Source organism: Periplaneta americana, chromosome 4 (assembly GCF_040183065.1).
Source record: "Periplaneta americana isolate PAMFEO1 chromosome 4, P.americana_PAMFEO1_priV1, whole genome shotgun sequence".
NCBI classification, from domain to species: Eukaryota; Metazoa; Arthropoda; class Insecta; order Blattodea; family Blattidae; genus Periplaneta; species Periplaneta americana.
Genome location: NC_091120.1, coordinates 27,502,830 through 27,517,732, shown reverse-complemented (window position 1 = coordinate 27,517,732; position 14,903 = coordinate 27,502,830). Strand labels below are relative to the sequence as shown.

General features: G+C 34.1%; 1 protein-coding gene across 1 annotated transcript in view; it reads right to left on the bottom strand.

Annotated features, from left to right (window-relative positions):
• The window catches only part of LOC138698782 (protein bric-a-brac 1-like), a 131,762-nt gene that overhangs the window by 14,299 nt on the left and 102,560 nt on the right, over positions 1-14,903 (bottom strand). Inside the window, exon 5 of the mRNA XM_069825006.1 lies at positions 7,239-7,387. Within this exon, the coding sequence (XP_069681107.1) occupies positions 7,239-7,387 (149 nt within the window). The remainder of the gene's footprint in view (positions 1-7,238; positions 7,388-14,903) is intronic.

Sequence of the window (14,903 nt, the reverse complement as noted above, 5' to 3'; positions counted from 1 at the left end):
AGAGTTTCCTTAAAATTCAATGATGCATTCTGCATGACTCAGTGTAATGCATTGTGTTACTTCGGGAAACACTTCATTAAGTTGAGCTTCACTGTAGCTGTTTTGAAATGGTCACCAGTTTTACGTTTTGGCAGCTAAGTCAATCATTCACAACCTCCGCACCTACTGTTGGTCTGCGGGTTATTTCAACTTAGCCAGGAGGACTAAAGCCTCATTCACAATGAAAATTAAACATAACGTAAACATTAACATAAGCACATAAACATAGGCCACAAACTTAAGTAGCCAAGGCCCATTCACAATGAAAATTAAACATAACGTAAACATAACACGTGTGTGGAAACAAACATACCGAATCAACAAAACTACAGAATCTATTACATAAAAATGGAGAACTGCACAATGACTGACGATGTAGCTATTCAATTTATGTTTCTAATAACTACAATGGCATCAGTATATGTTTTCAATACTTGAAATCAAAGAAACGGAGGTGTAAAATAATCAACTTTTCGTCATATGATTCCATGTTGCGCGCCTAGCTATCATCACGGCCAATAGATCAAAATATTGCCTGTAGGCAAAGCCCATGAGATGTTAAACAAAAAGTGAAAACACGATTTCCGCTTGTGTACTGTTTCCAAATCGCATAAACATAAGCATGAAAGTTTGGAGTTTGCAAACTTTCATGTTAACGTCTTATGATTAAGATTATGTTTATGCTTATGTAATTCACTGTGAATGCTTTCATTAAATAACATGGACACAAGGTTTTATGCTTACGTTATGTTTATGTTTAATTTTCATTGTGAATGGGCCTTAAGAGTTCCCACCGACCATATCTCTCATTGCCAATAAAGAGACGCTAGTACATGCCGTGGTAGCTCAGCTTATTTGGCTGCTCATCTATATAAAATAAATGAAGCGGTCAGTGAAATAAGAGCCGAAGTCCAAGTTTTGCCAAAAATGGTTTTTGAGTGCAATTTTACTCTTAAAGGCATTATGCACTATTAAAATGACCGATATCCATGCCCATTAACATATTACAGTGACTTAAAAATTTCAATCCTTGGAACAAGGTCCGATGTCCGGGACTTCGGACATAATTGTATTGGCTGAGCTACAAGTATGATTCGGAGAGTGTCTCATAGAGGCGCTGCAAGTGGAAAAAGTGGAGATTCGAAGTGAATGGATTGAACTTGTTAAACGTCACTTCCAAGTTGTTGAAATGACACACACTGATTTCAAAGACTTTGATGGATATTTCACACAGTTTTTCAAGAAAAGCGCATCTCAAAATGGTGACGTGTTTCAGGTATCAAAATACAAGATTTTCCAGTACCATCATTTGCAGAAATACCAGGTAGTCAGTAAATTAATGAGCGGAATAGCAATAAGCAGCTTCCATCTCTTTAAGAGTACGGTAACGTGTATCCCAACCTCAATGTACCACAGCTGAATCACGGGCAGTTAACCATTAAAAGTGATGTATCTAAACTCCTGAAATATCTATTAGAGAATGCACAACAGTACTTCCAGAGTGTTAAGTGTTAAGAAGGTAGCAGAACTCAGAATGATGGCAGTGACTAAGGACAGAAGGCAGTTTCTCACTACATTGAAATAGTTTCTTTATTATAAGTATTATTATTAATCATATTGGTGTCATATCCTGTTTTTTTCTGTACACTTAGCTCAAGTGATGTGTGTATTCTGAAAATACAACTTATTCAATAAATAAAATTCACTATTTCAGATTACTGTGCTTGTCTCTTACACTTGCATAGCAAAACAAAGTAATAAGGACCGAAGTCCACCACTTATCGTTCTATTTATTACCCATACTATTAAACTCACACATGAGTGTTCATTATCAGTCAGAGTGGTGCACTATGACCTACAACTGTGCAAATTTTTGTTAGTTTTGGTCTAATGATTTAGGAGATATGATGTTTTTTTTTTTTTGTCTCCTGAAAAATTTACTTCTCTGGACTTCGGTGCTTATTCCACTGACCAATTCAAATTTTATTCCTACTCCTAATTGTTTATTCTGTAAAGAAAATAAAACTGTAATGAATATGACACATCTCAGGAAATATAAAATTAAACAGCTATAGATCTGTCATTACGATATTGAAAAGCAAGAAAGCAAATGGAAGAACTCCAATATGCTGAGCATTAGCAACCAACCACCAACATTATGTATTACCTTGCTCTAAGTGAACAAGTCTGCAGAGAAACTGGGTTTGGAATCTGAGTGAGGTATACTGGTAAGTATTTGCCATAAAATTCTTCTGGAATTATTAATTGCTCACATTTTCTTCACTCTCTACACAATCTTAAAAAATCTAGGCACTGGCTTATTATACAAGAAATGGGATTTTTTGCATCACCATGACAACGAGTTTCTTTCTGATTATTTTGGTGGTCGTGTCACCAGTAGGCACTTTCCTGTAACTTGACCTGCAAGATCGCCAGACCTTAACCCAGCAGATTATTGGTTGTAGGGATATCTGAAGGAAAGTGAGTTCTTGAGCACACTTATGACAACTGATGAGTTGTAGGACTCCATTGCACACATTGTGGCAGGTATTCCAGAACACAAACTCAGAGCTGCTGTACAAAGTACAAGTATTTTAGAGAGTCTATTACTTGTAAAAGAACAAAATGGAGGATGACTACAACATCTACCCAGTACAATGAAGTTATGGCAATGCGTGGTGATGCAAAAAAAATCCCATTTCAGTATAATAAGCCAGTGCCAGAATAGAAAATGAAGGAAATATGAGCAATTAAAATTATCTCTTACTTTAGGAAAACCCTATACAGAGTGTTTCAGAATTCAACCGAAGAAATTTATTGGTTATAGAGGAGTTGTAGAAAAGCAATTGGTGAACCCAGGATCTTCGACGAAAAGTATGACATGTAGGTGAGGCGTATTTTTGCCCAGACTCCTGAAACATTACACTTACATGGCTACTATATACAACAACTAGCCTCATGTTAAAGTGGAAAACGACCCAAATATTCATTGTCAATGTTACGTCCTCAACAGTAATGAACTATTATTGGTTTCATTTCTCACATAATTTTTATATTTCTTGGAAATTATTCTTGTTTTTATCAAAAACAAATTTGAAATTAGATAATAAATCTGGCAAAACAAGAAACGATGTTCATATATGCATTTAAATATGCAAAATGGCAGCAGCGTTGCCAACCGTACAATAAATTATAGCGTAATGTGATCATTTTCTTTATGTAATTTTGGTAAGGAAATATAATGTTGGTGCACTCAAATTATATCTTTTCCGTGCAATAAAGTGAAAAAGGAATTCATAGAGCTGATATGGAGTAATAAATACATATTGCTCCTTGAAGCTTGCAACTATTTTTCCATCTAGCAGTTGTTACCAAAACTTCATATTCGACAGTGGAGATCCTAGTGACTGTTCTCTTTTATATGTTGTCATTTTATAACATGGGACTGGATAATATGATAAATGTGATCAGAGGTTTCAGTTTGCCAAGAAGATTACAACAACAACACAATTATGGTTCTATCACAATTGCACCACGAGAATTTTCTTATTATCTTCTGAAAGTTCTGATCTGAAGAAGAAAGCAAGGTTTAAATATTTGCTACTCAAATATAATGATGATGATGATGACGAAGAAAAAGAAGAAGAACCAACAATAAAGTTAACAGTGAATCAGTTTAAATGATCGAGGCATATTATCAGATAAAGTTTAGATAAATCCCCAATGCAAATATTTCTTGCATAAATATCAATGTTCAAGGTTAAGGTCAAACACTAAAAAATTTTCACAGAGGTCAATGCCTGCATATTAAATTAAAGCTTATTTAGAAATATTTCAAATCCTACATGAATGAATAATTGTCGCGTATAAACTGGGAGAAATGATAAAATACTGAATCAAAATGAATTTTTCCTGCAATGCATCAAATCCATAAACATTTGCAGTGGGTTTTCTATTTAATATCTATCATCTTACGAAAAATTTACTTAAATTGTATTCCACAAAATTAACAATTTTAATCTACTGTGCCAGTTATTTTTGTTCACGCTATCATTATCAAGAGAAGACATTTAAGGGTATATGTATGTGAACAACCACAAATATTATCTGAAAGTGCAGGCTCTAAATTTCTAAAATTTTTAGGGAATTGAACTCACAATTGGACAAAAATTACAAGGTACCACAACAAGACTTATTAGGACTTAAATATCTGATAAAAGTAAAAAAAGGTTACTAATATTTTTTAGAATTCACTTTTGACTTTAAATTAAATTTTCCAAAAGTGAAAATTTTCGCACATTATTTCATATCTCTACAACCATTAGAAATAGAATTCTGAAATTTTGTACACTGATTTAACATGCATTTATGCAAAAGGTAGACTAGAATAATTCCCATTTCTTTGAAAATAGAAAAATTAGGTCATAAAATATTATGTAAATTTTAATATATTTTATATAGGACAAATAAAAAATAATTGTATTAAAATAAACAACTCTACATGTCTGAGAGTAGTCTACTTTTCAGAAATAAGTGTTTATTACATGCAGGAAAAATATTAAAGATGTCAGAGAGACAATGTTATGGTTACCAAACGATGTAACTGCAGAATTTTTTTATACTTTGATAAAACTGGTTTGAAAAATATTATTAGTAACCTTTTTTATACTTTTATCAGATATTTAAGTTCTAATAAGTCATGTTGTGGTACCTTATAATTTTTGTCCAATTGTGAGTTCATTTTCTTATAAAATTTTAGAACGTTAGAGCCTGCACTTTCTGATAATATTTGTGGTCGTTCACGTACATATACCCTTGAAAATGGCCAAAATGTTTAGAATAATAACGTAATTTTATACTTTATTTAGCAATGCCATTATAGTACATTATGGTAGTAATTAAGATGTGAGTATGTTTGTTTATGAAACGAGCGCGAGTTTCATAATTTTCATACGAGTATATTAATTACCATTATAGTTAAGTTTCATACGACTTTTTATGCTCGATTATATTTCTAACTTGAAATTATTCATAAGTATTCATGTTATGGTTATGTAAGTGAGGAGCGAAACTGACCTGAATTGTGAGATGTGCGCAGACGCGAAAGTATTGATTTTTTTCTGAGGCTCGAATGTGATTGACCTTGATATAATCTAGAAAATAACATGAAGATTAGTCTTGATATAACCTGGAAATTGATTTAGAATTGAAAAACGAGATGACAAATTGAATTTATTTGAATATTATTTACAATTAACGCTAATTATTACAGTAACAGAACATAACCTTCTGCGACAGTATTGGATTTCCAGCCTCCGTGACTTTTCGATAATTGTCTTTCGATTGCATATTCGAGAATAATCAATACTTGCGGTTTCATAATGGTACAATGGTGATTTCTCATTGGCTGAACAACTGAATTATAATGAATAGGTGTACTTTAATGAGATGCATTAAAGGGCTACTACCAGGTGTACAGTAGCGTGCAAATTAATCCGAACACGACATATTTTTACATTTTCTGTCATTGTTGGCCTCACAGCTGCTCATACCGCTGTAATTGACATCTGTAGTACATGTAATTCCATTGTTGAAGGTCTGTCATTATTTTTTTTATAATATGTGACATTTTGCCTGTCGTTTTGTACTTATAAGCACTTCAGTTGTGTTGAAGACTTAATGCTGCAATCCTGTGTACATTCTGTCGTCTTCACAAATGGATACAACTCCACGAAAACGGTCTAAAATTATAACATTAGCAGAGCATTCTTCTATGACACAGAGGCAAATTGCTGCAGAATGTCACATCGGTTTGGCTACTGTTAATTCGATCATAAAACGATACAGGGAGACTGGATCCATCACACCTCAGAAAAAAGGAAACTGTGGCCGGAAAAGGAAGACTTCACCTGCAGATGATCGTTTAATTGTCAGGAAAAGTAAATTAAATCCTAGACTAACTGCTGTCGACTTAACCCGCGAGTTAATGGCTACCACTGGGGCGAATATTCACGTCACAACAGTGCAGCGTAGGCTTTTGGAAGCTGGACGAAGGGCTCATAAGCCTATTAAGAAGCAAATGCTAACCCCTGTTATGTGCAAAAAACGCTTAATGTGGGCAAAATTACATCAACACTGGACAGTGAATGACTGGAAGAATGTACTTTTTTCCGATGAGTCTCATTTCGAGGTCCACGGCCACCGTGTTTCTTACGTACGGAAAGGATCCGAAAAAGTAACAGCAGCTCATCTCCAACAAGCACCCAAATACACCCCTAAAGTAATGTTTTGGGGTTGTTTTACACATGAAGGGCCTGGAGCATTAATACCTATCAAGGGAATGATGAATTCTGACAAATATATTCACTTATTGGAAACCAGAATCGTACCCCAGCTGCAAAAATCATTTCCGGATGGCAGAGGTGTGTTCCAACAAGACCTGGCACCATGCCATACGTCTCGAAAAACTACAGAATTCTTCAACAAGAAGAATATTCAGGTACTCCCCTAGCTAGGCAACTCACCCGACATCAACCCCATTGAGAACTTATGGTCAATTTGCAAAAGAAGAATGCAAAATATGGATTGTTCTACAAAGGAGAAGATGATTTCTGCCCTCACTGGTGTATGGTTTCGCGATGAAGAAATGAAGAATATTTGTGGGAAATTAGTGGAATCCATGCCAAATCGTCTCAGAGCTGTTATTAGGAACAAGGGAGGCCACATAGATTACTGAGGTATGTCTTAGATCCTTTTTTTTTATCCCGTTTGAGTGTTTATGCATAAGTAATTACGTTGTTCGGATTAATTTGCACGCTACTGTATAATTACTACATTTCGGCATGGTCGAGCATAAATGTATATATGCAACAGTTAGATTATATAAATCTTATTCAATCAACATTGAAAGAGGAGATGAAGAAGAGAAATAAAATAAATATGTACTCAAAATGAAAATGTTCAGAAAACTGGTTTGTATGTACATGTTCACAAGCAGTAAGATCTACCATTGTATTTTAAACAATATGACAGCAACAGAAGTAACAATTAGTATGATGAAGGAATTGGGTCAGACAAGCAATGTTCTTTGAATGCATAGACACTTACATGTGAAAACTGTTCCTCTAATAGAAAACAAGGCATAAGTAATTTCAGAGACAATCACAGATTCACAGAGTTAAGTGATATAGTATCATTACCTGCAGGCGGGCATAGCCAAGGTGTGGCTCTTCCTTGATGTGCTGCGTGTCACGGAATACCACAGCCCTGATCACCCCCCGGATGTGGTCCTCTGGCCATGACCCCAACAGGATCCTCTGAGGCCTACCACGTCCCTTGGGTCGAAGGTCTGCAATCATTCGATGCAGTGGTTATTACTCTCTTTTACTCTTGAAAAATTCAACCTAATTAATTCTTCCTAGAGAAAAAATTTTGTTACATGAAGGCTTATTGTTAGTGTGAGCTGCACGGTTAGTATGGCAGTGATGCTGTGATTCTCTCCTTACATTTTTAGAGGAAATACAAATCTTCAAAAGAAAAGAACTCTATACCTGAGTTTTTGTTTTAAGGGGAGCAGGTACTGCCTATCTCGACAATGTTAAAATCACAGAGTTCAGGTACGCATAGCTCTGAAACCATTGAACATAGAGATTTGAAATTTTTACATGTTATATTTATAACCTTTATCTATGTATTAGAATAATTTCATTAAGTACATTCAATTCCTATAACTGATAAAATTTTTTTTATTGTGACCTAATTTTTTTTTAAATTTTAATCACATGTTATTTTTCAAAAAGGCATATGACTCGGTTAAGAGGGAAGTATTATATGATATTCTTACTGAATTTGGTATTCCCAAGAAACTAGTTGGATTAATTAAAATGTGTCTCAGTGAAACATACAGCAGAGTCCGTATAGGCCAGTTTCTATCTGATGCTTTTCCAATTCACTGCGGGCTAAAGCAGGGAGATACACTATCACCTTTACTTTTTAACTTCGCTTTAGAATATGCCATTAGGAAAGTTCAGGATAACAGGCAGAGTTTGGAATTGAACGGGCTACATCAGCTTCTTGTCTATGCGGATGACGTGAATATGTTAGGAGAAAATCCACAAACGATTAGGGAAATCACGGGAATTTTACTGGAAGCAAGTAAAGCGATCGGTTTGGAAGTAAATCCCGAAAAGACAAAGTATATGATTATGTCTCGTGACCAGAATATTGTACGAAATGGAAATATAAAAATTGGAGATTTATCCTTCGAAGGGGTGAAAAAATTCAAATATCTTGGAGCAACAGTAACAAATATAAATGACACTCGGGAGGAAATTAAACGCAGAATAAATATTGGAAATGCGTGTTATTATTCGGTTGAAAAGCTTTTATCATCTAGTCTGCTGTCAAAAAATCTGAAAGTTAGAATTTATAAAACAGTTATATTACCGGTTGTTCTGTATGGTTGTGAAACTTGGACTCTCACTCTGAGAGAGGAACATAGGTTAAGGGTTTTTGAGAATAAGGTGCTTAGGAAAATATTTGGGGCTAAGCGGGATGAAGTTACAGGAGAATTGAGAAAGTTACACAACGCAGAACTGCACGCATTGTATTCTTCACCTGACATAATTAGGAACATTAAATCCAGACGTTTGAGATGGGCAGGGCATGTAGCACGTATGGGCGAATCCAGAAATGCATATAGAGTGTTAGTTGGGAGACCGGAGGGAAAAAGACCTTTGGGGAGGCCGAGACGTAGATGGGAGGATAATATTAAAATGGATTTGAGGGAGGTGGGATATGATGATAGAGACTGGATTAATCTTGCACAGGATAGGGACCGATGGCGGGCTTATGTGAGGGTGGCAATGAACCTTCGGGTTGCTTAAAAGCCATTTGTAAGCAAGTTATTTTTTTGAGACCACAATTATAAAGATACAATAATACATTTTGTTTTAAAAATAGAGGACTTTAAGATTGATAAGTGTTGTAAAAATTGTTTTTCTATCTCAAGTAGTTTCTGAGCTATGCGTACCTGAATTCTGTGATTTTAACATTGTCGAGATAGGCAGTACCTGCTCCCCTTAAGTGAGCAAGCTGGTAAGAACAGTCACTTTGTACCAGTAGTTTTGTGAATGCAGACTATTTATTTATGTTTGACTCAATCAGTGCACTGTACAGGCTTTCATGCGAAAGACCCACTTCAAATCCCAGTGAGTCAAATGGAATTTGTGGTAGGTAAAAATGATGTTAGGGGAAGTTCTTGAGGATTATTCCTGTTTCCTCTATCGGAATTTCACCAATTCTCCAGTCATCATCATCATCATCGTCATCATCATCGTGGTTTATGGATGGGCAGTATAGAAGAATGTGTTCCAGATCTTCACCATGATTATTACACCACAGACAAGTAGGATTATCAGAAATGTGAAATCGGTGTAGGTACAATTGAGTGACAATGTGACCTGTTCTGGCTCTTGTTAAAAATGTTTGAACATGCCTGGGCAAGATTTGTACATTTTCAGGTCATTTGGCTTTTTTTGTGCAGACTGTAAAATTTTGCCTTTGTCAGAAGAGAGCCAATTGTTGATCCATAGGTTTGTAAAATGAGACTTTACTGAAGCAAAAGCACTGGATAGAGATATCACTTGAAGAGGTCTTGGTTGCAAATATGTTGCCTGTTTTTGCAATATTATCGACTTTCTCGTTTCCAGGTATACTAGGTATCCATTGAAATGTTATTTCCTTTTGGAGTTCTTTTAGTTTACTTTTTTGTTTCTGAAACTCATCAATACCAGTTGCAGAAGACACAGCCCTGCAGTATATATTGACTACAACCCCAACTCTGGCTACTAGCAACAGGCATTTATAATGAACACCGATCAAAATACCCCTCATTTCTCGTGAAAAACAACAACTGAATAGACTACAGTGGACTTTATGTTGTCAGCAAACAGCTGGATACATTAAGAAGATTGATTGATCATCATCATCGTCATCATCATTATAAGATGCACCACAGACAATGTTTACTATACACGTAAATATTAATTTTTGGTCCTACAGAATATATCTGTTATGGTAACAATGATTATTAGAGGAAAATCTTTACGCAGATTCTTCGCCCAACAGTGCATATTACTGTGGAATCCCGGTCACCAAGTCACTCAATTGAGTGTGCTCCTTGTATGGCAGTTGACTTAATATACTGTATGTCAACATATATGTCGAACTTGGAGTTAGGTCACAAAGGGAAAAACACTAGAGGGGAGGGATTCGATCCGGTGCTGTGGATTGAACTTCGGCATAGTTCAGTGGTTAGAGCACTTGGTACATAGAATCAAGGACCCGGGTTCGATCCCCGGCAAGGAGCGAATTTTTCTCGCCTAATAATGTTTACTATGCCTAAATAATCTACACACTTTCTGCATGTTTCTCATTTGAGGGGACACTTGGTATCAATTGATGAGAATCAAAGTTAAATATAAATTTAAAAATTTGGTTTTATCATCACGTTCTATTATGAAGATCATCATCACGTTCTATTATGAAGACCATAAACAAATTTATTAATTTAAGTATATTTTTTTTATTTGTAACCATTAATTATGACCTCTTATCACTGCATGATATTCTGTAAATTTGTCAACTTTATGTACCGGTACATTATATTCACAATCTAAGCCTACCATGGTGGTCTAGTGGCTATAGCATTGGAATTATAATCCTGTGGATCCGAGTTCGATCTCCGGTGTACTCTCGATTATAACTTGTGTTGGACAAGCCCGTGATCCAGGAAACAAAGGGGTTTTCTACGAAAGCTCTGATTCCCCTGGCATCCCAACACATCTCCATCACTGACCAGCCTCTTATGGCGCACCCTGGGCAACGACTATGTCGGTAAATTGGTCTACACAACTGGCTTCATATGAGTAAATGACGAATAGTCAACACCTGCCATTAGTTAAAAAAATTGTAATAATTTGAATTTGTAACATAGTAGACCCTAGTAGGGTAAATGATGAACAGTGAATACCCACCATTAGTTACAAAAATTGTAATAATTTGAATTGGTAACATAGTAGACCCTAATAGGGTAAATGACGAAAAGTCAATACCCGGCATTAGTAAAAAAATTGTAATAATTTGAATTTGTAACATAGTAGACCCTAGTAGGGTAAAGGATGAACAGTCAATATCTGCCATTAGTTAAAAAAATTGTGATAATTTGAATTTGTAACATAGTACGTCTAATAGGGTAAATGACGAACAGTCAATATCCGCCATTAGTTAAAAAAAATTGTGATAATTCGAATTTGTAACATAGTACGCCCTAATAGGGTAAATGACGAAGTCAATATCCGACATTAGTTAAAAACATTGTAATAATTTGAATTTGTAACATAGTAGACCCTAATATGGGTAAATGACGAACAGTCAATATCAGCCATTAGTTAAAAAAATTGTGATAATTTAAATTTGTAACATGTAGGCCCTACATTATTAAGTAAATTTACAACTGAACTTAATAAGGAAGCTGTTAGAGGGTACATCCTGGGTAAAGGGAAAGTAGCAGGCCCAGGAGTTGAAGAGATGACACTGAAGAATCAATAGCAGAAAAGGGATTGGGAGACAGCCAGTAAAATGAACTGATAAATGAAGAATCGGAACTGGAAAACGTTATCAAATGCTATAAACCAGAAGACTATTACTGTTACAATAGGCAGGTCTAATTAGGTACTATTGCTCAATTTCCCAGAATATTTTCATAACTACAATAAATTCTTAACTTAAATTTTATATTTTTTAGCTACAAACACAGAAAAATAATGTAGTTAGTTACTTTTTAATGACAAATACTTCACAAATAAATCACTGGTCCAATTCAACAGGTTTCTGTTTAACTGAGATCCACTTTTTGCATGTGCACCCCTGGCACATTGCCAGGATCATCACATAGACAGTGCTGACCAGTGAAATTATGAATCAAAGTCAAAATCAGTCTTCTCCCAAATCGTTATCACTGTGATACTGTTACCGAAAGTTGGGAACAGAGTAATGGAAGACCTAGACATGTAATTTTGCCTTTATTTATTTTGTTCATGAATGGAGGGCTCCTTTACATGTAGTAAGTTCGTAAATGTAGTTTAGTAGATACTGTGCTCGCCTCTGGACCCAGGGTACGTGGGTTTAATCCTGGTCAAGGGCGAGAGAGTTTTAGACATAAAAATTCCAATTGAGGCTTCTATTAACGGTTGGGGTAAAATTATTTTTAATGTGTATAAATATATAGTCTTTTAACACTTATTAATTACGACATACAACAATAGAAAGCTTTATATTCACAAGAAATACGATTGAAAACATTCAATTTAATAGCTATGCAACAATCTTAATTCAAAACAAGGAAAATTCAATAGTAAGGAGGAAAACATACTTTTCTCCATGTCACCCGATGCATTACATTAGAGAAATTAAAAACATTTCTGCAAAACTAATGCAATATATTTTATGAGTACGTTTCCTTCTATCTACAGATTTTTTTCCAACTAATATAAATAGTGTCATGTGCAGAAAGTAACAATGCTTGTCTGAAACTGATACTCCAGGTACAAATAGGCCTATTTATTAAGAACAGTATGTTGTATTGTCATAATACGGCAATGAATTTAATTCGAATCCAAACACATGTAGGCCTATACCTGCCCTTTTCAGTTTGCACATCAAGAAGAAAAAACTGTATGGAGTTAATAATAATAATAATAATAATAATAATAATAAGAAGAAGAAGAAGAAGAAGAAGAAGAAGAAGAAAAAGAAGAAGAAGAAGAAGAAGAAGAAGAAGAAGAAGATACAATGTTGAATGTTGTCTTACAAAAGCTAGGAAGATAAAATAATTATTAAAGTTAAAAGCCCATTTTTCTGAACGTGGTTGCATCAGTGAAGGAGGTCTGAACTTTGCAATAAGAAAAAAATAATAATACAGTGAAAAATAAAATAAAATAAAATAAAATAAACATAATAAGTTTCAACTTGCTTGCAACATAGGAAAGGATGAATTACAAAGTTACACATCACAGAGAGCAAGAAGACCAGGTAACTGCGAAAGTTATTTGAGAGAACTTGCAATCTTCACAACGAAGAATTGCATCTCTTATTTATTTATTTTTTTATTATATGTGTGATAGTGGTGAACTTCTTTTCTCCAAAAATATATTCCAGCATTTTATTTTGCACATAAGGTAAATTACAAGAATGAGTGGTCTGAAATTGATCCAATGGGTTTTTAGACTTTTTCTTCAATTACTGTTAATTAAATTATAATATTTAAAAAATTACACACATTTCTTAAAAGAAAAAAATAAAAGAAACGCAGATTTAAACACAAATTTATTTTTAAATAAACGTATTGCAATGAGACATGATAAGCACAAAGTCCATCAAAAGTACTGAACTAAAAAAGTTGGAGTTATTTTTCATAGTTTATAATTCAGGTCTGGAATAAATTGGTTAAATATAAAATAATATTAATAATAATAATAATAATAATAATAATAATGATAATATAATAATGTGGTATATTATTTACTCATTAACACAATTACATTATTTTAGTTTCCAAAATCATAAAATTGCGGTTCCAGATATATCAATGATCTAAAGTATGTAGGTACTACCTACTAGAATTGAACAACGATCGAGAAAGCAAGACTAACAGCACTCGCAAACCGAAAACCCACACGATAGTATTGCCTACATCGCTGATTGCTTATGAGTGAATCCAGACATTGGGAGTGGTCAACTCTCGAACGTCAAGCAGCCTTGAATCGCCACAGTTATTTATACCAGACTGAACTTTTATCTGTTTTGGCAACTGTTAAATATCTATAAACAATCAATTAACGTATCTGAAACATCATTTCTACCTTTCAGTGTATAATAATCCGTTCCCCAATCTTTATTATACTATTAAAAGGTTAGGAAATTTTTTTCGTATGTTTGAGATCAAGTGTACAATCTCAAGTAAAAAAATATTAACGATTTATTTAACATTATGTTTTATATCTCTTAGAAATGCAAATTTATTAGAGATTTTTTTCTTAGGATCATTTTCCAGTGTTAGTGTGGGTACAGTATAAGAAATGATTATGTTGGAAACATGAAAAATTAATATAATTAAGGTTGGTTGATTGGTTTCTAACGCTCATAAACATATATAATTTCTTTTTCAGTCTAAAGCTTATTTTTTGTTAAAATATATCAATAAAATGAAAGCATTTATTAATATAAGTATTTATTAATGATAAGTCTTCGCCATTTTTTGCATCATCAGATTTTGTAGAAGCAATATCTATTACATAATAATGGTGAGTGTGTGTGAAAATGCGTATCAATAATATGAACATATTAAGTAACTATTTTATTACAATATATGTAAGTGGATATTAACATTATTAAATATTAAAATATTAAAAACATAAATTCATAAGTAGCATAAGGGTATAGTACACGAGTTATTCATAGATTTCAAAAAGGCATATGACTCGGTTAAGAGAGAAGTTTTATACAATATTCTTAATGAATTTGGTATTCCCAAGAAACTAGTTCGATTAATTAAAATGTGAACTCAGTGAAACATACAGCAGAGTCCATACAGGTCAGTTTCTGTTTGATGCTTTTCCAATTCACTGTGGGCTAAAGCAAGGAGATGCACTATCATCTTTACTTTTTAACTTTGCTGTAGAGTATGCCATGTTATTATGGATTAAAGAAGCAACTCCAGTCCCGCTTTCTTAGCATAAAAACAAAATGTAGGCTATACAGGGTGTTTCAAAAATAGAGGGCATAATTTCAGATATGTATTCCCC